The sequence below is a fragment of the Athene noctua genome, chromosome 5 (assembly GCF_965140245.1).
Source record: "Athene noctua chromosome 5, bAthNoc1.hap1.1, whole genome shotgun sequence".
Taxonomy (NCBI): domain Eukaryota; kingdom Metazoa; phylum Chordata; class Aves; order Strigiformes; family Strigidae; genus Athene; species Athene noctua.
The window spans coordinates 16712959-16737518 of NC_134041.1; the positions used below are offsets into that span (position 1 = coordinate 16712959).

At 40.5% G+C, this 24560-nt stretch overlaps 1 protein-coding gene across 2 annotated transcripts in view; it reads right to left on the bottom strand.

Moving 5' to 3' along the window:
- Window positions 1-29: 29 nt before the first annotated feature.
- The window catches only part of SYDE2 (synapse defective Rho GTPase homolog 2), a 30291-nt gene continuing 5760 nt past the window's right edge, over window positions 30-24560 (bottom strand). The window contains exons 3-8 of one of the 2 annotated variants that reach the window (XM_074906507.1): window positions 15796-16895; window positions 13008-13134; window positions 8157-8338; window positions 7058-7289; window positions 3028-3084; window positions 2324-2445 (exon numbers count right to left, since the gene is read on the bottom strand). In XM_074906507.1, the coding sequence (XP_074762608.1) occupies window positions 3074-3084; window positions 7058-7289; window positions 8157-8338; window positions 13008-13134; window positions 15796-16895 (1652 nt within the window). In that variant the 3' untranslated portion in view covers window positions 2324-2445; window positions 3028-3073. Of the gene's footprint in view, window positions 2446-3027; window positions 3085-7057; window positions 7290-8156; window positions 8339-13007; window positions 13135-15795; window positions 16896-24560 lie in introns of both variants that reach the window. The other variant, XM_074906506.1, reaches the window with a different exon arrangement.

The window sequence follows — 24560 nt, forward strand, 5'->3', positions numbered from 1 at the left end:
GGCTTAGTCAAATGTTGTTCTTAATTCAAATTTTATTTAGAATTTAAATTTATAGTTTAAAAAGTATGCACATTCTGTAGGTATAAAAGTTTAAAAAAATACATCGATTTATTGATAAATGCTTCAGGTTAAATTTACATTTTCATACATTATCATTATATTGCAATAATTGTTTTGCATTTTTTAACACTTACAAAAAATAAATTAATGAGATTGAATAAACCATTTGAAACCATGCTAAAATAATTCCTTAGAAGAAAGAGGTGAAGTTTGCCATAATTCTTAATTCCTTGCTAGTGTAAATAAATAACTCTTCAACTAATCAATATAAGGGAGTACAGATTAGCAGAAAATCACTTACCCACAGGGTGAATGGAAAGCCATGGTGAGATGCCAATATTGTACCAAAAAGATGAAGAGAATTAACTTCTATTCAGCCATCTGACAGCAACTCAGTGTTTGACCTCTCAAAACACATAATCCTCTTGACCCCACCCACCCAATCTCCCCTTTCTCACTTGGGGTGACCTGTTAAGGACAAGGAATGACTCTGTATCTCCTTTTGGTTAGAGGGACCATCAAAACATCTGTATGCAATTTGGTAACTATTTTTAATTAGATCAAAAATGTCTTTCTTGAACACAAAATTTCTAATTACTCATCATAAATTAGTAATAAGAGATTTGAGAGGATGCTGATAGCCGAATTTAAGAGTCACGGTGAATGGCAATCCCACCCAAACTCCCCAGGAATAATGTCACTCAACCCATTCAATCCCATGTAACAACTCAGGTTTCCATTTTTGGGAGATTAATTTAACTAAAAGACTTAAGAGAAAGATGTAACTACCTTCCTGCAGAATTTGAGTCTTGCATCTCCAGAGCCACAGCCCTTCAGAGAGGGCTTGAAGACATCTAACTACTAGCAGACAGACCAAGGTACTTCAACGAAAATACATGAAACTCTGGAGAGAGAAGTAGTATTGAAGCATCAAGAATAAAGTAGCAGTTCACAAGGACCAGAAGTACTTTTTGAAAAGTAAATACCTTCCAGACCTCCTTTACATATGAAAAAACACAGGGGGAGGCAAGGAAAAAAAGGAAAAGATGGAAAGATGGGGAGGCAGTGAGAAAGAGTTAATAGTCAACACCTCTGAACTGATGCCCCTGCAACACGCAAGGTCATTTATATTAATCATTCACCCTGCCTTCTCTCTGGCCATGTTTCTGTGCATAAATCAAATGCTGTGTTACCCAAGGGGTAACTTATCCTGGCATCACTGAACACACCTTTCTAAAAAAGGGTCCGTTCCATAATTCTGAGACCCCTCTCCTTTCCAAAGGAGACACATGCACATTTATACATAGATATATACAAACAAGGTTAGAAAAATATTTAATTTTTGCTTGTTTAAATAATTACTGAAAAGTGTTAATACAGGAATACATTAATATTTGTACAATTAAAACTTTATATATAAATATCATATATATATATAAAGCATTTTTCATAGCAGCCATTGCATATATAGTAAAACAAAGTCTATCTGAAGTCCATGCTGCAAAACTCAGGCCAAGCAGCGTTCATCCTCTTCTGAGAGGAACATCTGTACCGGAGACAGGATTTCAGGAATGAGGAGTTCTGCTGCCACTGACAGCAGAGATGTTGCTTTACTTCTATCAGGTATTGCCCAGACCATCTAAGTGCATAGTGTTTTTAGGGAGAAACACCACTATGTGGAATCACCTCACAGTCTCTAAGCTTGTGTCTAACACCCAAATCAGGACAACACCTTCTTCTAACAAAAGAGTGAAAACATAACGGAATGGCTTAAAATTTGTTAACACAGGACCTTCAGGGGCACTGTCACTCCTCACACGGCTGTGGGAAGCCCAGTGAGGGGCATGGAGGCACCAGGAGGAGGTGTCAGGCAGGACAGGATTTAGTAACTCATATTTAGTTTGTTTTTGTTGAGCTCCCTTTCCAGGTTTCCTATCAGAGTATCAATACTTTCCTGCAGGTCTTTGAGGTTTGCTCTGTGATCCACTGCGGAGTCTATCGCTTGCATTGTCAAATAGCTCTGAAACGTGTGCTCCCTGGGGAGAGGCTGCAGGCATCTTACCGGGGCATCCGACTCCTCAGCTTTGCTGCCGTCATCCCCACTCTCCGTATCTTCTGAAGGGACGTCATCATAGTCTGCTTCGCTCAGGCAGTCTTTCGGGTTTAAGAAGTAGTTCTCCCCACAACTACTCCAGTCTCCAGCATAGCGGTTGCTTGATGGGCTGTCTAGACCTGCTGGCCTTGGTCTGAGTACCCCAGACATCTCGGTACCACTCAGATTCAGCATCTGAGGTCTCTGCCTCTTGGGTCTCAGGTAATTCAGGGAGGAGGGGTGCTCGGGAAATGCATTCAGATGTGCTGGTTCTTTGGCAGGCGAGTGATGTACTAGAAAAAAGGAGATGTTAAACCAGTCAGGACTGAATCCATGCTGCAATAAGAAAAGTCCATGACAGATGCCCACTGTCCTCCCTTGATGTCACACGCTAACAGCATGCATGAATACATGCAAGCTTACAGCCAACACATTCCACTACTACATTTCCTGCCACTGTTTGGTACGAAATAATTAGAAAAACTACTGTAAAAGCTCAGTTTTGAAGATTCATGCCAGATTCAAATTGCAATGGAGAAGCCTATCTAAAAATAGAATCTCTCAGAGCATTGATTAAACTCACTGAGTTAATCACCATCCAGCTCTGGGTCAAAGAAAAGCAAACAGCTCAGCTCACACACTTCATCGAGGCTAAAGGAGTAACAGAAAGCAGGCACAGCAAAAGAGGTTAAAACACAACAAAAATACCACCGAGAAACACCTAGAGAAGCTGAAGACACACTGAGAGTTGAACTCTTCCACTTCTCTTTTGCCCTCATGTTCTATGCTATTAAAGAAGCTCATTTGCATTAATTTTCTAAGCAGCCACAACCCCATGTCAGACAACACTCAAACAGGTTTGATGGCAATGTTACCTGAGCTCACGATTATACAGCATAAGTTACTAAGTCTCCTCCACTGTTACCGGCTTCCTATGGTAAACAGCACAAATATTTTTACCGGCCTATTAAGCATCTGAGCTGCAAAACTTCTTTTGGTTTTATACAGACCATTAGCTCTTGTAAAAAGTAGCAAAGACTTTCTATTTCCACTCACCAATGAAAACGCAGCACACACAAACCCCTGCAGTTCACAATCTCACCCACTCCTCGTTACACACACAAGCACAACAGCTTGGTCCTGAGATGTACCCAGTGCTTCTCTTCCCAGGTCTGCATTATCGGTCTCTCCAGGGGATTTTAGTCTTACTTTACGTTTTGCACACTAACATGCAATAACTATCGCTGCTTTCCCCCCCCCCCTCGTGCTATAACAAAAGCCCTTCTGTTTCAACTATGCTCCATTAAGAGGAAGGGCCATGGGTTAACAATAACTTGCCAGTATTACACGGTCTAACTGAACAAGGACTGTTTGTTTTCAGTTGGAAAAATACGGAAATTGAAGTATTGCACAACATGTTGATTATCAAGCTGTCTCAATCCACAGAAGATTAAATAAGGGACCAGACCTCAATCCTTCCGTCAGGTCCAACTGTACTGTTTGCACTGTCTGGTGTTCACCTGCTCATGTCTCTGCACTCATGTTTTACCTCCCTTTTAGCATAATGTCCCACAGTTCTTGCAAGTAAAGGGATAGTATGTGGCTTTCTCTTCAAGGTGAAGAAAAACTCTGCTGCTTACCCTACTCCTGCCCTTTCTGCAGCAATGCACACTCCTATAGGCAGAGCTACACCTACCTGCTTTTGTTTCCCACAGCAGCCATGCCGTAAGTCATCCCCAAGGTTTCACTATTAGCTCCTGCACAGTATTTGTTGCCCAAACAGCTCTTGGTCTCCCTCTTCCTCCATGTTTCCCATCTCTCCTGCACAGGCTCACTGACCTGACTGAAAGCTTCTTTTCATTTTTGGTAATCAGTAGCTTTGGGGTTGCCCACCTGCAGCTGACAAGGGAGCAGAAGTGTCCTCAATCACCTCAAGCCCATCATGAAGCTGCACCATAGGTCTCGTTTTGCCCTTATTTTCAGGCAGAGGTTTCCATGAGGCTACAGCAAGCAGAGCCAACAGCTGGCAGCCTCCCAGCAGTACTGACCCACAGCGTGTACTTGTTACAGCCATGGGATTGGCTGTCACAGGAGGCAACTCCAGGGCATGGCTGCCACCAGGTCAGCAGAGTATGGAAAAAATGTAAAAAGCACTGCTATTTACATTGTCTACAAGCCGCTCTTCAAGCTGCCCAGCTGGCGACATCCTTGCAGCACCTGTACCTGAGCTACTGGAAAGCAACTCACCCACCCAGCTGAAAATCAGGGCAGAGTGGCTAGCAATGGCTAATGCAAGCCAAGTCTTAAATCAGACTCAGGGTTTTTTTCCCTCCAGTACGTTAGTTGTCTACATTGACTTTTTTCCCAAACGTTATCTTTCCCATGGCTAAGGGACAAAGGCAGGCACAGGCGCTCACTGGCCACTGTAGCCCACACATCAGCAACACGCCTCGATTCACAGTGGCTCTTGACAACAAGGTTTGTGGCAGTAGGAAGGATCCTACTGATACTCCCTGGGTGGAAACCGTTGTAAGATGAATGAAGTAGCCCACAATGGCTGAAATCACTGTCTCACCCAGAATATTCCTTAGACTAATCAGTATCAGATATACCACAAGAAATGTTCGAGCACTTGAAAGGCCTCAGTGGGCTATTCACAAACCGGGCAGTTACGCTGTGCTGGTCAAGTGAGCTTACAGTCTCTTCTTTTGCATTCCTTCACTTGTCCTGATACTTAATCCTTTATTGGGTAAAACTATGAACGCTTCCCTGAAAATTCTCTCAATTAAAACAAAACAAAAAAGACCCCCAAAAGAACCCACCTTACAAATGTAAAATAAATCTCTAGATAAAAGTATTATTGGCTAAGTAGAACAGTGACTGTTTAAGATGACCTGTGTAATAACAATACCATGTAGATTCCTATACTTTTTGGGTAATCATAAAAACCCCTTTAACTCACAGCAGAATCATACATCTTATTAGCTCACAATCAAACTATATAAGGCTACACATTCATGTACCTATCCTGCACTTTCTGGGCTAGTACATGTTCATTTATACCTCATGTCTAGGAATAGACAACAAAACCAGACACTTTTTTTCTTAAAAATTATTGTATAGAATCTGCCACATATAGATCTTTGCCAACCCATGCTTCCATGTCAGGAGCCTTTCCTGAACCCTCCAAAATAAAATGCTTTAAGAACCACCTAACTAGGAATAGCAATTTCTCTTTATAATGTTTGCAATGGAGGGAGGTGTCAGGGAAAAAAATTTAAAAAGCGCCTTTTGCCAAACACTCTTTAAACGAGTTGGGGAATATTTTGTATCCTGAACACAGAGCTGACTCAAATGCAGACACCGCATCTGTAATTCAGTATTGCCAAGTCAGGCCCTCTGTGACCCTCTATACTTTCCAGATGACCCCAAGTCTCCTACAAAAAGCAGACCTCCTCTTCAAGTAAAAATAAAATAAATTTTAAAACAAACCCAATCAAACATATTATTAATTTAGATTAACTGTAATTCCATTTTATGGTGCAGAAATTCAGCAGCTTCCCAAGAGCAATTATTGTGTTCTAAAAGGGAACAATTAAGAAGCTGTTTAGATGAGGTGAATCTTCTCTTAGCCTCAAAAACTAAAGGGTTTACACTGCTCAAATCTGAGAAATAGATATTAAATTATTCAGGTTACCAAGCAGATCAGTTCTCTACATTTAGCCAGACCACTGTGAGAGGAAGATACAGCACATCAGACCCTGCAGGGTTAGACAGCTTTCAACAACTGCTGGGCCAAAGACTATCTGAAAACAAACTAAACCTATCAGATCCAAGGTTAAGTTGTTTCACAGTATTACTCTCCAACTCTCCCTGCTTAACTGAAAAGCTGCAATATCTTCATCCGCTCCTGACTTCGAGATTGCTTGTGCAATAGAAGGCTGCGGTTCAGCAGCAGCAAGGCACAAGAATTCACCACAGGCTGAAACCCAGGGCTCCAGATATCATCCTGACTATTTCCACTGGCTTACACGTCTCTGAATACCAGCGGAAACGTGAACACTGTACAAACACTTCCCATTTGAAAGGCAGATCTTAGCAAAAATAGTTACCTTCACATCTACTTTGGTAGTTTATTAGGAAAACCAGAATTACGCCTCCCTTCTTATTGAGAATTGACCCCAAATTGTGCAAAAGCATATGACCTCCTAAGTCTGGAATTGGGAGCTAAAAGGTACTTAGGGTGTGTTGGTTTGGGTTGGTTGGTTGGTTTGGGGTTTTTGTGGTGTTTTATTTTAAAAACATTTTTCCTTATGCAAAGCTTTGCAATATCAATCAGAAGTTGCACAGCTCTTATTGTAAGGATGTTCCCAACTCTGGCAAATTATAAGAGTAGAAATAAAGTAATACTTCAGGTATCTCTGAGACCAAACAACTAATGAATTCCATGCACAGAAAAACCTGAATAGTCAAAGCATGAGAACAGAAGGAAAAAACAAAACAAACAAATATAAAACCAAACACACATACCCTACCCCCCAAAAATAATCCCCAAGCACCCTAATTCAGATGTGGAAACCTTACTGTCACTGGGTTTATTTTTTTCATGTGTTTTTACTCTCATGAAGCACTCTTCACCATTTCTTACATTATACTAAAAATCTGCCATCTGGCAAGAAACCAACGAAAACCAACAAACTTTCCATTAAACAAAGTGACCAAATACAAATAGCAGATTATAAAACTGTCATGATTTCTTTAGATTAATAGGTGATGCCATAGTACCTCTTGTTTTAAGAATTCTGATGCTGCTCAGTCATCCTGTGAAGTAACATACACTGTCACACAGTAAAAACATACAGCAAGGTTTGATATTTTCACTTGATTAGAATCATGAAACAGTACCTGGCCACAACTGGAGTAAATAGTGAAGAACCTCTATGTGTTTTTTGAAGTCCAGGGCACTAGCAAGCTCTTCTGAGTCTGTGAAGACTCTGTTGTTATGGTTGGTGGTTTCCTGCCTCTGGCTCAGTAACACAGGCCCAAAACATACAGCTAAATTCTGGCACGTCATCTTATTTACTTCATGGTAAGAAGCCACCAGTTTCAGGTGATCCAACAGCATCTTCAGGGTAGCCTAAAAGAACAAAATACTTCTGAGAAAATAAAACACTACATGAAGATAGTGTTGACATCCTAACATCACCACTCTAGAGGGCTAAGATCAAGGCTGATGGCTAAGGTTTTTCTACCAATGCTCACCAATGGAACCATCGAAGTGCTGAATTAGAAAAGCTGTATTAGACTATCACAGAGCAGACCAGTTAAAATAGACTTTCTGGTAAAATTCAGGGTTTATCATCTGATCAGTTTTACATGGATGAGTTTTCTCACAGCGGAAAGGGGACATGAGAGAGGGGCGAAGAAGCTGCAGAAGCAGTAGAGATGATCCAGGTACGTTAGCAAATAAAGCAGCCCTCAATATGACCTCAGCATCAAAGCAAGCTTCCAGGTAACTTCCAGGTACTGTGCAGGCCACTCGCTCACTCTCTCCCATGGGCTGTGGTTTTCCACAGAGGTGAATTCAGCAGGTAACGGTACACAACACTGTTACACTACACAGTACGGGAAGCCAAGGCTTTATTGCACATGCTTAGGAAAGCGGAATACATTTGCCTACGTAATTACGACACACAGAGCGTTTCACAGAAATGGAGCAGGACACCACATGAGAATAATCTTCAATTAGAAGTAGTGATCACAGCTTTTCATTCAGTTTCACAGAGACAATATAAAATGCAAGCCAGAATTAATCCAGCAACACAGACTCTCCGATTAACCACAGCATGGAAGTATTTTCAGAGATGCGGAGCATCAAAAATCCAAGTAGACCATTACATCAGGAAACAGGTGTACACATTTTGACATATTTTACACGCAGCATGAAAAAGTTCCTTTATTTTCAGAAGCATGCAATTTACCTGAACCTGCTAACACCACTCACCTTCTCAACGTCTGGCAGGCAACCCAGAAGAGCTGCTGTGTGCTCAGAGTCCCTCGGGTCATTCTCACAACCACTTGCTGTCATTTTCAAGGGACTTTTCACCATGGCATCCAACACTGCTTCATAGAGCTGCTTGGTTATCAGGGGAGAGGGTAATTCTCGCAGGTAATCCTTCAGGACACCTTCACAAGAGACACAAGAACAGTTGCCTTTAATTGCAGAATCCCTTTCCAGCGATTTTGGGGAGCACTAAAGCACATCAGCTTCACCTGTCCCATGAGAAAATCCTCCATGTCAGTGACAAATCTTGTAGTCAGGAGCGAGGGATGGGAGGAGGGCAGCAAAAGGGCACAGTGAACCGTGGGTACACGAGGGCTCCCCAGAGGGCCAGTTAAGAGGCAGCAGGTATCTCTGCAACATCCCCACAAGGCCCAGGGCACCAGCACCCCTGTCCCTGCAGTTCTGGCAGCATATCCAACCCCAAACAAGGCAGCTCATCACAAACTAAGGATTGAAACCAGGGTAGGAAGATGCACTACCTCTAGAGAAGAGGGGTGCGTGCGGGGGCTGCTGTGTGCGCAGGAGTGGGTACACCGGGCTCAGGGTGAACATCCCTCCAGGTCCCCCTCCTGATCAGGGCAAGGCAGAGGCAAGGAAAGGGCTCTTAGCAGTCCACCTCCTGTCCAAGGAAAAAAACTCCTACAAACACCAAGTCTTCAGCTTAATGACACCGCCTCCTTTATCTTCGACCAGCAGTTAATTTTCCTTTTCAGTTTATTTTCAGCTATAAAATTATAAGCAAACATTCCAGTGGCACTTTTGGTAAAGCACACTGCTTCTTCTCACCCACCAAAGCACAAACCACATAGATGTCCTCAAATGGAAAACGTCAACTCCCCTCTGCCTCTGGGTACTCTGTATCCCCAGCACACTGCTAGCTTCTGCTGTGACTAATCTAATTCACATCCACAGGAGACACTGGCTAAAACACCTGTGCACTGAGCTCTCCCAGTTGCAGAGACATACTGCCCTGTTTCAGAAGCTGGGAATGCTACAGAAGAGGCTGTTCCTAGTGAATGCAACAGCCAGGCAAGTGCCTCACTAACCCCTGTTCCTTCAACAGATGCAAACAAAAGAATTGAGCATTTGCATTCTTGTAAGCTGGCTTTAGAGACTGGCTGATAGTTCAGTTTTAGTGGTGTTTCAGTGACTGTAAGAATTATAATTAAAAAAAAAAATAAAGACATCTAACATCAGCCCCTGGAAAGAGGATGCTATCCAGGAGCAACGTATCCAGTACAACTGATACAGAAAACTTGGAATGAAACAGGCCTGCCTCCCAGCAGCTTTTATTTTCCTTAAAAAAAATGCATTTAGTGCCACAAATATCTACCCATTTTAGCTAGACTGCAATTGAATTTAAATATCTACTTAAAGAATAAATGGTGGGTTAAAAAACTATTTTTGAAAGCAGGTACTGTAATTAACAAAGCAGCCTGTGCTCTAAAAAGGCAAAGTTGGAAAGGTAGAAGATTTTTTAGTATGCACTCCTCACAGCCTTGTAAAATCCCATCACACTGTGCTATTTAACAAAACAACTTATAAACTCAGTCCTCAGTAGAAAATGGTATGTCATAATCAAATCAGCTTATACTGTTGAAACACTCACAACTGTCTATAAACAATCATTTAGTAGGAATTCCTGTAATAGCAGCCACAGCCATAGTACTACCACCTGTCAAAGGACTTCTCCTGTTTAGCCCTGAATAACAGGATAGTTTGGGAGCCATGAATGCCCCTTGACCTTTCTAAATCCTTTCGCTATTCAGTCAGCTAAATTAGCTCTCTAAGGCTGCTGTTATTTTTTTTTCCACGAATCTATGCTTCCCACTGCTGCCAGTCCACTAGTACATTCCCCTTGACACAACCACACACAACAATTTTAGACAGTGAGCAGAAATTGCCATCCACTTCATTAATTCCTCATTTTTCTGACCCACTGAACTGTTAACAGTATTGCATGCTTTATGCAGAGATATGAATTCACGTGGATGTGAACAGACACGATGCAACAACATGACTACTGGTCAGTTCCAAAAACTGGCTGCACACTTCAGTCTGAGCCATGACCCCATTTGTGTGTAAGCTTGTGCCAATCCCAAGAGCATTTCTCAGTCAATGTTTAATCATTAAATGTACATTCTTTAGTCTTTGGAGAGTTGTCAAAGAAAACCCACCTTTTTAATCTTTTTGAAAAGGAGTGCTACTCAAATTCAAAAAGGACACAACACAGAACCTCTCTTCAAATCAGCCAAGATTTATGCTGAGGATTCATATTTTATGGAACATATGTTTTGGCTGATAAAAGTATGAATCATGTGCATCAGCCTCAGCATTGCAAATACAGCAGTAAAAACATCAGGGGGAACATTCCCCCCTAACCCTGCTTCCTAAGCACACGCAAGAGAGGTTTTGTGGGCTCTTCTATTCCTAGCACTAAGCATGGTGGGTACCTCAGGTCTGTCCGCAAAAATTGCAGGTTCCCCTTTCAAACCAGACCACACTGTTTACAGTAATTAGTGAGTGGGTTACACTTTGGTCAGCAGAAGTTATGGATGTAGACACCCCTTCCCTCCCTGCTTCCCCCAACTCACAGAGGACCCCTGCACTCAGTCCTTTCAACAAAATACTAATGCAGAAACTACAGGCAACCATACAGCACAGCCACAGGGGTACCAGGGGAAAGAATTTTTTTTTTTATAAATGTCATTTCTTAAAACTATCTTCACCTTATAAGGAAAGCAGCATGTAAGTAAACTCTTGCAATATAACATATACAAAAGCATACCCAGTAGTCTTCCCATAAAGCTGACACCAAGGCTGTAGTCTTTTCACTCTTACAATACAAATTCCAAATGCAAAAAATTATCCTTCAGTAGTACAACCAAAAAAAGAGCCAGCAGGACCTGCACAGTCACCAGAAGTTCACCATCACCAATGAGGCTTGCAGCAATGTATACTTAAAAACTGAAGTACACTTTTCTATTTAACCACCACATCATAAACTTGTGATGGAAAGGTCAGACTGTGCCACTGCCTTTCCAGGGCTTTGCATCAGTACCAAGCTCTCCTGCGGTTCAGACTTTGATTTCATCCAATTCTGGTTGGTTCACTCATACTTGGGGAAAAATCAAAATGCTTACGAAATGTTACAGGTTCTATTATATATGGATGAGAATTAAGTTTCTATACCCTTTCCCATGATACTCCTGAATTGTTTCTGCAAATACTGTTTTTGTCATAACGATTACTTGCAGCATGGAATTGCAATGCCATTTTTATTATTCCATTAGCCAAAAGTTTACATTAACCAAATAGCAGTTTACCATTTGTCTGCTTATTATCAGATGGTTTCTGCTGTTTGGCAGAAAGCAAGAGGGGGTCTTGCCCCTTCTGAGTTGATTTACAAAAATCAGGAAGAAAACAGGACTCCAAAAATTTCATGAAACCACCTGATCTTAGAAGTTATCACCACTTTTTCTCTTTAATTTATTTGTAAAGAGAAGAAAACTACCCAGTTTAAAAGATCTTTTATACTATTTACTTTTACTGTACACCTCTTTATAAAGGGTGTATCCCATCATAGTGAAACACAAACACAAGTTTCTGCTGCTGAGAATGCTGGTACTTGTGAGCAACACTGAACTCAACAGCAAAACTAGCCAAGGCACATAGGCAAATCAACTAGCTGCACATTCTCAACCAAATGTTTATTTAATCCAGCAAATGCCACTGAGTATCTTCTGATGCCACTTTGCATAATTATGAAGTGTAATGAACAAAATTAATTCCCAATACACCAAAATGAAATAAACCAGCAAACAGCGTAGAACTGTCCCATATAGCTGGATGTTGGATGTTACAGAAAGGGCTTTGGCACAGAAAATTTATACCCTGACTACTGTTGTTGTTATTCTTGTTATATTTTCCATCCCCTGGATATGTAGGAAATGAATGCTCCCATCTAATTTCCTGAGCAATTGGTGCAGTCAGTGATGCCTGAAATTAGATCAACTTTGGCTTACATAACAAGTATCAATAGCTATAAAACTGTTCCACTTCTAAGCAAACAAAAAAACCCTCAACAACTTACTTCAGTTGTGCAGTGCAACTCCTGTCAATGTAAAGAGCTGATGCAGATGCAGACAGGCTTCCTAAGACCTCCTTGCTCCTGGTATTCCCAGTCCCTCCCATGTTTGCCAGGAGCTTGCTGCATGACAGCAAGTAGAGGCCCAACTCCAGCGAGCAGGAGAAAGCTGCTATTTAATTACTTTTTAACAGAAGTAATGATCAAATGAAGGCACTTTCCTGCAGCTCTAACTAGCCTGCACAATATGATAGGAAGCATTTCCAAATATGCTGCAATTTCCAATATAAAGGGAGGACCACAGGTTGATCGAGATGGCCCTTGGATCACATGTGCTAGAACAACCAGCACAGCAGGTGTGCCTGATCACAACCAAGTGTTTCAAGATCTGCTCCAACAAAAACCAACAGCAGAGGTTTAACTGGCTCCTTTCAGGCCTCCTCTTCCCTCTATAACTGGTGGAAGAGTTACTGAAAGTGGCTCTGTCCATACTTTCTCCCTCCAAATCACTGCTGCTTCATATCTGCACATCCCCACGGTCACTGCACCCACTCCCACCTAACCTTTAGCAATACAAAGCAGCAGTAAACAGCTTGTTAAACGACAAAAGAAAAACTAGTTCAGATCACAATTTCACCTTCTAAATGGTATGTTGGGAATACGGCATGATTCCAGATTAAAAGAAAAGCAAGCAAATGTATTACCTGTTATGACATTAATATCTGGGTACTGGCTTTCACAGAGAGTAACAGCCTTGCTGTCCCTCTCAAACGCCTCTCGAAGCTCTTTCTTAACCGCTGCTGAGCCACATAACCGATACAGGCCTACCACCTAGAAGCAAAAACAACAGCCCTACATCAGTCATTTTCCTGCAGAGGGGAGTAATAACTGACATCATGTATTGTCTCATCTTGGAAGTGCAACAAAACCAACTGTTTGGAAGTGTATGTTAAGGAAACTCAGTGCAAATGCTTAACATCAAATGGTCACCTACGGTATCAAACATTTTACAAGAGACACAGTTGGGACTTAGGTAGCAAGTGAGCAATGCTAATGTTTTCCTGCAACAGTGAACATGCTGAGCAGTATTTTGTTGACAGAACAAGAGTTTTAAATTGGAATAATTTAATGCTTTGCTTTTATGCAAACTCAGGAAACATTTGTTTTCTTCTTATCCTACTCCTTTAGGTCACCATTATTTTTCCTAGTATAATTGTTTAATTATAACAAATAGAACTGGAACTTCAGCAGAAAGAAATAAGGAGAAAAAGCGTTTTGAGCTTTATGTATACAAAATCACAGTATACCAAAATACAGTTATTAATCATTAGCAGAAACAGCAGTCATACAACTGACTACCTACTAAAAATAAGAAATGCTATAAACCAATTAAAAAAAAAATCTTTCCTACAAGATTAAGTTATATAGAAAACAAAATTTAAGACATTTTACACCAATAACCAGAGTTTCAAGAAAATTACTAATACTCCATTATTACACCTATAACATAGTGTTTTAAAGATTACAAGATGCTGACTTCCATGGGTTTTAAATTTTATGAAAAGTTTTATGCAAAACAAGGGTTAACATGTTCAAGGTGACAGAAATGAAACTCATACCACTTGGACTGAATTATTAGTTAAATCATGTGCTTTCATGCACTCAAATTTTGCATTTTATCACCATTTACTTCTCATTTTCATCAGCATCATTTATACAAAGCACTCCTATGATTTTAAGAAACTACATCTTAAACATATTCATTTTATTGTAATGAACATTATAGGCAGCTGTACTGAGCAGTAAATGGTTAGTCCAAAACTACCATGGATTCAAAAGACAAAAAAAAAAATCCAAATCCAAAACACCTGACTTGGACCATGCAAATCTATGTTTGCAAACAAGAATTATCTGTTTGTCCATATATTAATTCCTCTTTAAGTAATGGGAATGGAATTTGTACTCCCTTGTTCCCAAGACTAAATACAGTCTAGTATTTGACTAAGACTTAAACTTTCAAAGATTTCTAATGCAACATCTGAAATTCAGGTGGAGATAACATGCCACAACAGTAGTCTGCAGTCTATAGGAAAGTCAGAAATGTCAGACAAGCACGTGGTTAAAACAAAGTTAACAGTATATTTTGCATTTCTGGTTCTCCCTGTCCAAATACACAAATTAGATTTCATGCTCAAAAGCATCAGGTACATTCAGACAATTCAGATCCCAATCGCTTCATTACCAGTGTTGCCTTGATTACCCAATATCATTTGCATGACTAGGTGCCAATAAGCCCAAACTAAAATGCTGAAACCATGGGACACATACATTAGAAAGAATAAAACTTCTCTTTTCCATTGATTTGCATAATGTTAGGAGAAGTATTCACAGTAAGAATCACTCATTTGATATTAGTAATGACTTCCAGCAAAGTAATTACACAGAAATACAATTTGTCTATATTTTATGACCTAGGTTATAAATAGCAGAGTTAATTTCACAACACCTGGAATTATATCCAACCTGTCAGCAATTTAAAATAGTAACAGTGGGAGGTGTGATTACTTCTCAATTTCACCTGAGCAAGAACAGGTGTGTAAAAGAAACCAAGGGCTCACACATGCTGTGGAACAGAATGCAAGAATCTTCCCACCAGTTTAAAATTCATTGCCAGGGGGAACATCCGACCTTAGGATGTCCATAGTCCTTCCTAACAGACTTCTTGTCTAGCATCTGTAACTGGCTATTTGTTTCCATGCCTCATTTCTCATACATATTTTTGTCTGTTGGGTTACATCAACCAATAAACTGTATTAGAATGCAGACACTGGGCACTGCTCGTTTACAGCATTCATCTCCTGTCCTAATTGTGAAAACCAACTGAAAAAAGGCAAGGAGCAGTGGCATGGGGAAACAACTAATTCAGCCCCTCAGGGTCTCCTCCTCATCTTACTGCTGTGTACAAAGTGATAGTAGAGACAAATCTCTGGCATGTTGGCTTGAGACTGCACACATGCAAGTAAAGCTTTGTCAAAAGACCCGTTGTCATCACACACAATGCCTCAGGTTTGGGTAGGCGGGAACATTATATTCATTTTTGCATTTAGATACACGTCCTTATGGAGTGATTCTTGTCTCAGGAATCAAGTATTTTCAAGTTCTCAGCTCTGCTGTTTGAGGGTGACTACATGCTGGGGGCTACAGGTTCATTTCACTATCCCTATCCCTAGTCCTAAAGCACTACTGTGAGCATCTCCTGTGAGCAAGCATACATCTCCTCTTCAAAGGCCAAGTTAGAAGCACTGATTTCACACAGTCCTGTTACTCCTCCCACATTACAATAACTAGTGTTCGCTAAACAGGAGCAGCAACGCAAAAAAAAATTGACACGTAAAGGTATTAGATTTCCCCTTTCCCACTGACTGCTCACCCTCTGCAACAGCTATCCTGACACAGAAATATTAACAAAGCAGAATAAAATATGCACAGTACCTGACAGCCTCTCTTTTCAATCTCCAGAATGCATTTCTGCATCAGAAGTGGTACCATCAAGCCCGCATTTTCCTTCTCGACAACTTTTCGAGCATCTACCCCAAACATCACTGGCTCCCGATCTGCATCGAGGCCATCAAGAGAGTTCTCCCACTGCTCCATGAGTGACAGTTTGACATAAATTAGCCCCCTTGGTTCCAGTTTGACAGCCAGCTGATGCGTCTTTGTCACTCGGAAGAGAGTGGGAAGAGCCACGGTTCCATGACAACACACCCGATTTTTCCGTGGGGTGGGTTCCCAGCTGAACACCACGAGCTTTAAGTGCTGAGCGTTTTCAATTTCTATGTTGAACGTGTGGTCCATATCTAGAAATGTTGTCCTACATGTAAGTAGGGCTGTTCTTGCTTTGTTTACTGAGTCAACCTGTATTGCACAAAAGACATCTTTTGAGTCTATTCTTGGTGGTTTTAAGTCTTCAGCACCATAAAAGTGAATGCTCATGAGTCCAGAGATGTACTGAGAGCACTTGGGTTGGTCAGAAAAGTTGTAGTGTCTGAAGGCATCAATATCTATTTCAGTTTTACCACTGTTACTTGGAAGGCTCTCCTTTCCCTTCCCACACTTGGTTTCATGCCCATGTTTACCTGATTTTGTTATAAGTTCAGGAGAGTCTCCATCACTGAGGTAACCACCTTTGCTGAAGGATTTGGAGTTCCTCGAGCTTTTCTTTTTGTAGGTGTGTTGCGACGACACGCTGCTGTCAAGATGGTAACGACTTATCACATTTCTGCTGGCAGCTGTGGTTGAGTTTCCAGAAGATGGCAAAGACACTGTATGGCTTGTATCCCGGCAGCTACCTTTTGGCAGGGAAGGAGGATTATCTGAACTAGTATGGCTTGAAGCTCCCTTGACACTCAGCTTCCTACTCAGCTCTGGCAGCTTTTTCATTTTCATGGAAAGCTTCCTCACGGTCCTGGGAGATTTAATTCTATCAGGGAAAGGCCAGTTGATTGATCCACTTTTTTTCAGAGGACTGGGACTTGGAGGAGAAACCTCTGTTGAGGGTATATCAGCCTTGTATGCAAGTACAACTCCAGACCCTTTAAAAGAAAAGGGAAGGAATAATCATTTTCAAACTGCTCAGTAACTACAGTTCGCAGCAATGAAAAAGTAAATCTTGAACAAGGGGAAACATGTTGATTTGTCATAACTTGATAAACACAATTCATTCAGACAACCATCATTCATTCATCAGTCAGATGTTCACGAGCATTCAGAAAGCTGTGCTCTGCTGACTTGTTCAGCCAAATTTGGCTGTTCATGGTCAAAAGCCAGATTTGTTCTGCTTTATGGAGATGAAAGGGACAGAAACTACATATAAACAAATGAGCTATCTCACCCGCTGCATTCAGCTCGATCCATTTGTGCAGTATCCCCCATACAAGCAGACATGGCTGCATTCCTGGGGCACAGGTGCAACAAAACCACTCTAAAATGGGAAAATACTGGAATATGGCAAATGCACCCTTGCTTACAAAGCCGTTAACTATGTAGCCAACACATCAGCATTGCTCACACCTCTTAGGTCTAGAGGTAAGACACTCATCTAGTAAAGAATACGGGTATACTCTTGTGCATGTCCCTCTATTACCCAGAGAGACCTAAATCCCTCCTGTGTTGACACAAACAGCGTCTCACACCTTTTCTTCCATTTCTCTCAGCTCCTCCTTTCCACCACAGGATGGAGGAGGAAGAACACAATGAGGATTTATTCCTTTCAAAAGCTCCATCCTGCACTGTCTCATTCATGCCAGGAACTTTCCATTTTTCCTGGCATAATCATCCCATGACAGGCCTTAAAGTTACACGGTTCCCAAGTGACGTCCTTGTGGGAAATCACCCCCACCTTTCAAGGTACCAAAAAAAAAAAAAAAATTGCAACAGCAGGAACTGATGATGCTCAAGAGGGAAAAAGAAGAAAGGTTCCCTTAATTTAGCAATAAAAGACAACTGATTAAGGAACACGATCACACAATCAGACATAAGCTAATACTGCACAGTAAGGAACCTGCAGTTCACCTCATGCTCCAATACCTGAGGAAATCCAAATACCAAGTTATAGCTCAAGTTTTTCCTCGCTTTCACTATCATGAGGCCATAATGACTGTAAGAAAGGCAATGAATTTACACAAGTTAATGAAGCTCACAAGAGGGGAACTGCCGCCAGAAGGATACATAGTAATAAAATTACATGAGTACTTTCACTCAAGAATCAATTTTCTATCCCTTGAGAAACCAACAGTGGTTCTTGCTAGCAATAACCACCCCACTCACTCATCACTCTGCAAATTTTAGCAGCTCCCAACAGGACTCACATAGCCTTGCCTGTGCAGACTAGGGTACTATGGAGCCCCTAAGCACGCTAACCCTGCGTGGTGCAATCAGCCCAAGCAGCTCACAGACTCAAACACCTACATTCATCTGCCATCCCCCTTGCTAGTCAGGGAAAGGGAGAGTTTGTTTACAGCATATACAAAGAAAGAAAGAAGCACTGTTTTCACAAGATACTCAGCAAATCACACTTTACAGAGGTTGCTCTTACATATTTCTCAAAGGTTTACTGCTTTAATTCTAATCACTTCAAGTCCAAATCACCATACAGCTAATGATTTTTACAAGTTCCTCATTCATATTTTCACCATTTAACTATAACTTACTTTTTATACTTCACTTAGCTTAAACAGTTAAATCAGGCAATCTGGCCTTTGACCAAAATGATTTGTTGTGGTTTTGCTCCCCCGCCCCCCCCCCCCCCCCCCCCAAAAAAAAAAACCAAAACCTACAAAGACTAGTTCTAGCCCCAACAGAAGTTTGGTTGTAATAACTTTTGCAGACAGCTGCTTAAAAGAGTATCTTTAGAAAGTTTCAGTTATGAAGAATAACGCATAGAATCTGTTTTCCAGAGTGACAGAGGAAAATTCACTTAGCCTGAATCTCATGGAAGTAGCTCCCTCACAGGGGAAGGGCTATTTCTAGCACGCCTGCTGTGCTTTTCTGGCAAGCAGCTAGTTAGAAATGTGATGTTTGATAAAAGCAGACAAAGCCTCCCCTTGTACTGCAAATCACAGCACGGTCCCACTGGTGGGCTGGCCTGGAGTGCTCTATAGCAATCAGTGCCATACTGCAGCCCACTAACATTAATCTTCCCTTCTGTCAAAAGTCTCTGGCACAGGCTTGGAAAAGCAGGCCAGCAAATTAAACTTCCCCCCAGCTCATTAAAACTGAAGAGTCAATCTAACACTCTGACTTTTGTATCCAACTTCTTGCTGTGTTCAGCACCAAACAGTTAAAATGAAGTATGTGGCTGGAAGAAACTAACAGTGGAGTATTATGCAGGATGGTATTCCCATCAGCACTGAGCCACATGTTGTTCCACTAAAGCCAGCAATATGCTGAGGTATGCACGCAATTTTAAAGAGTGTACATGACACAGCTCTGAACAAGCTGCAAAAGGAGCTGTAGCAGAGTCTGGTAACACTTCACTCCCCAGCTTACCCATCTGATACAGCTTTCTCACAAGGGTGCCCAAGGAACTGAGCTGCACCTCAATCCTTTTAATAAGTTACAAGGCTGTGCTGCAAACAGGCTCCTAACTGTCCCTGTCCCTGCTTGCTCTGCCACCACACATCTCATCTCAGCAGTTAAACTTTAAAAATAACCCTACAGAAGGATGGTAGGAGGAGATGAAACATCAGAGGCACCTGTCGCGTAAACGACTTCAAGGCAGTATGGGGATGGTCAGTTTTATGATGCAGGTTTTATTTATGTATGTGTATAAAATTCATTTGTTTTTTACAGTGAGAACACTCAACCACTGGAACAACATCCCCAGGCCCATGGTAGACTCCCCATCACTGGAATTTTTCAAGATGTGACTGGACAGGGTGCTAGGTAATCTCATCCAAGCTCTGTCTCCCACCAAAGCATAGACCAGATGATCCTCTGAGGTCCTTTCCAGCCCTGGTTGTTCTATAATATAGTATCTTTACTACATTTACCTTGGGCTTTCTGGAAACTTTAGCAGTACGAGTAATAAAGAAAAAAAATAGCTTTTGAAGGACAATGCCATCAGAGTCAAAATGACTTATCCTGAGTGACTGCTTCCATCAGCTATTTGTTCAGCTTGACTAGTAAAGCCACATTTTTACTTTGCTCAGCAATAGGGTTGCATGAAAGGATAAAGTCTTTTCATGGCCAAAGAGACACAACTGGAAAGACACAAGAAGCCCATGGTGCTTCATGAACCCAGACCCCTGCCTCCCAGCCCATCCAGGCAGTGTCCATTGGGCTTGCGACTGTCCCTTCGGTTGAGCAGGCTGGTGCTGACTGGCCGTACCACTACACAAGGATGCCCCAAGGGAAGAGAGGACTCAAACTATCAAACACTTACAACAGCCCCTGCCAGACACCTGCAGTGATTCAGCACAGTAAAAACGCTTGTCTGACCCTGCTTAATATTGTTTACATGTGCTTGGGCACATGTATCACTGTCATACCCATACCCACTGCCAGCAACACATGCTATTTTACAGGCACATTTGATTACCCTGTTATACACGTAACATTCCTCATCGCTTAAGGCAGGCCTTCTGAATTATTTTAAAGTTCCTCAGAAAACCTGTAATTTATTTCTGGTGACTAAGTTGAGGTGACTAAGTCAGGAAACTATCAGAAAACTATCAGTTCCTTATTACAGCAAGCTTGAAATACCCAAGGGCCACTCGTAACTAATAAAAAGGCCAAATTACCACCAAACAAAAGGTGATAGGTAATTTAAATTTTTTCCTACCATTCTCCAGACACACTTAATAAGTACACTACATCTAACACTGAAAGCACCTCTCTAGAATAAAGGCATTAGTGTTGAAGATCTAAGAGTTTCATTTTGAAAAGAGAAAAATAATACAACTTACACTGAGTGGTTATAACTTGCAAAACCAACGTCTCCCTTTTGCCTACATTTTTCATGCTGCTTTATTATTATTATTACTTCTAAGATCAACACAAGGTCTTATTGGGAAAATGTATTAAAAATTAAAAAGCAGCAAATCAATACTGAAGAGCTCTAATATCTCAAAATTGTTCTTGTAGCAAACAGTGGGTGAGTGAAAAACAGCTACTTTTTTTTCTGTGCTAGATTCCACAAGAAATACTGATCTGGATCCTCAACTGACACAAACAGCACAGCTCTGCTACTGTCAAAGCTTACTCAGGTGCAGGCAAATTATACTTTCAAATAGTTCCAGACCTGTTCTGAAACAAAACTTCACAGTACAACTGTAAATGACATTAAGAGAATTCATGTTATATCAAATTCAAGCAACTTCAATTGAAATATAAGGAAAGCATCACCTCTATCCACTCAGCAACGGGGAAAAAAAAAATTAAATAACTTTTAAAAATTGAGATAGAATGGAATTATTTCTATGTAACAATTATCTAAATAAATGGAAAAATCTCCTCTTTTAACCTGGAAAAAAAGAGTCTTTTTTTACCCCTATAAAAATTACTACTTAGAGACTGCATTGGTCAATCCTACATAATGCTTCAGAGGCAAAGAATGGAGAAATTATTAAAAAGGTAAAAAAAAAAAAAAAAATCTAAGAACTCTGTAAAGGTAGTTTGTTTTCTTCAAATACTATGCATGCTGACATTATGCAATCTGTGATAAACCCATCAACCCAGGCATCACTTTTACAGGAGAAAAAGTTATAAAATAAATTGCTTTAGGTAGTCCATTAATTAAAATGGGAAATGATTACAGCATAACCTGAACAGGCTCATCCATGCCGAGAGGTGAAGGGGCTGACCACTGCCTGCTCTTCATCACAGCAGCAATCCTCTGAGCATCCTTGACAGCAGTATCTCATTAGAGAGGAACAAGCACGCGTGACAGCACTTTAGATCTCTGACCAGACATAAAGAGTTCAGTATCTACAACCAAGATGAGTTTGTTGCAGACATTTTAAACATCAACAATTCTGCGACGCACATAAATCACAACTAGCCCTACTCAGACACTAGTATCACACCAAGATGCAAGCAGCAGCACCACAGCTGATGCCAAGCACTGTCTGTTTGGGCTGCTCTAAGATCTCCCCTCGCTGTGTCTTTTGTGGCATGAAAAGCAGCTTTGCCCCCATTTTCCCAGTCAGAGGATATAAACAGTTAGTTGGCACAAATCAGAAACTGGAAAAAGCAATAGCTATTTTAAATTAACTGCTTCCACTCCACAGCTGCCACATCCTTTTGTCTCTTTCACCAGCAGGTCTTTATGGCATTGCCACCCCATTGATCAAAGACATATGCATGAATAAATACTTGACCTGCACAAACTTCCCAAAAGCCCACCAACAAACTGGCTTCAGCTCTGCAGAAGGAGGGAGCAGAGAGACTTTGCTGCTGCACAGCAAAACATTTTGTTACCTCAAACATTATGCAAATATTTTGCATGAATGTTTTTCTGCCTCATGAAACCAAAGCTCCTGTCACCTGGAAAATTAAATCACAAAGCATCTTCCACCTGGAAAAAAATACAAATTAAGCAAATAGTATTTGCAACACATGGAGGGAAACTGGTAGACAGAATTTGCTGTCTGGTATACTCTATGGATATTGCTGGAAGCTTATTTGCAACATCTAAGCATGCAAAATATTTGCCTGCATCGGCTCCAAAAGATGTATTTGGAAACCAGGACAGTGGTCATGGTCTAAGCGGAGAAAGAGCACTGTAGTTTTAGTATGATTTAAGCCAAACTCCAGTTGGCATATATTGGGGATAATTGGGAATAGGGTATCAACCTTCATTTCCTACAACATTGAAAAGAGATCTGTTTACGGTGATTCCTACCAGGATTTTCCACCCAGACTGCTAACACGCATACGTTTTCAGTAGCAAAAGCACAGTCCAGATCCTGGAACCTACAACGCACAGGCCCTACCAGGATGTCTCTGAGATACAGACACACGTGAGATGATTCTGCTCATAAAGTAGAGACTAATCTCAACAGTAATCCTCCCCAAAAGCAAAAATATTACAGATTCTTTGGAAGGCACTATCCAGAGCTCCACAATATAAACCTATTGCAGGAGTCAATATTATAAGGGGATGTTCTTCTTCAACATTCTGCAGGTGATACATCTAAAAAACCATATAGTTAAGAGTTCAATCCTAAACAGCTGTAAAAGTTTACTTTAACACTTTATGTATGCAGAAAACTATATATAGAATTTTTCATATTGCATTTAAACAAAAAAAAATTCCTATTTTCCAGTCATAACCATTTTGCCTGTTCAAAAAGGCATCATCAGATTAAAAACAGCCTCCAGGGTCCTTTACACTTAAACTCTTCTCCCACAAATCTAAATTGAGCTGGCACTGCATTTCTAAATCACTGACTCAGAACCAAGTTATCTTATTACTCTTACCTTTTTTCTACTTGTTATAAACAAAATAAATGAATTATTTTCCCAAGCTCTGCTACAGGGATGCCTTATTAAAAATAAGGGTTCTTTTAAAAAGCCAGCATGGCTAGATTTATTTGCTAAGGAATTACCTGACAAATCCTATTAACATAGATGGCATTTATTGGTGGAAAGTAACCAGATTAACACCAGGAACTAACGGTGTAAATTAAGACTATGGGGCAAATTAGCACCCCCACAACTATGATTCATTTTATTGGTAGCATTCATAGGAAATATCTATTTAACTCCCAACAACTGAATTCTATCATTTATTTTTTCTTAATCTTCTAATAAAGAGTCTCTCCAAAAAATAACAAAAAGAATCCACAATCATCTCTCTACAAAGCTGGAAATCCAAATAAGGCAGCAATGTTTAAAGTTTTAAAGGTAAAATTGACTCTGTTACCCAAAGAAAACAGCAAATGACAAAATGAACAACTATGTATTTTGTTGGCTTTTATAGTGTCCCATTTTCTTCTGTCTATACTTCTCAAAATTTAATACCTTAGACTCTAATATTAACCAATATTGACACATAAGGTAAGCAGACTTTTATAAAATCCTATCAGTAAGGTAAGCAGACTTCTCCCCAAAGGAGTAATTGCTTATCTGTCAGGAGTTAATGCTTAATGTACTCAGCTCTCTAAGAATATAGACTTCATAGCAGTTGCATAATTCAAACAAGGTTCTAACACAAATAAAGTTAAATTGGCCATGTTGCCTTTCATGCAGTAATTTTGCATGGATGAGCTGTCATTTTAAATTCAGCTGAATATAACTGCAGATACCTTAACTGGATTAAAAAGAAGAACTAAGCCACTTCTCCATAATAAAGCCAATTACTGAGCAGCAGGGATCCACTTCATCATCAATTAATCTATTCAATGTGATCAGTATTCAATACATGCGAGAGTGCTGCATTTAAAATACCTTAATTAACACAATGCCTAACAAATCAATCAGGGGAAATTTGTAACAATCCTCCTGGTTTCATGAGACACTTTAAAAGGGCAATTCTGCTTTCAAATATAAATGTTTCTTCAGTAGGAAAACAATTTTTACTTTTTTCTTCTTACACAAAGGATTTTTATTTTTTTGTTAAGAAATAGTCACCTATATATTAGAGATTAACAACCTAAACGGGGGCCATACAGTTTGCAGGATAGACACAGAGCTTTCCTACATAACCATGCTTACTGATCTCTCCAAAGCACCTAGAGCTCCAACACAGGCAAAAA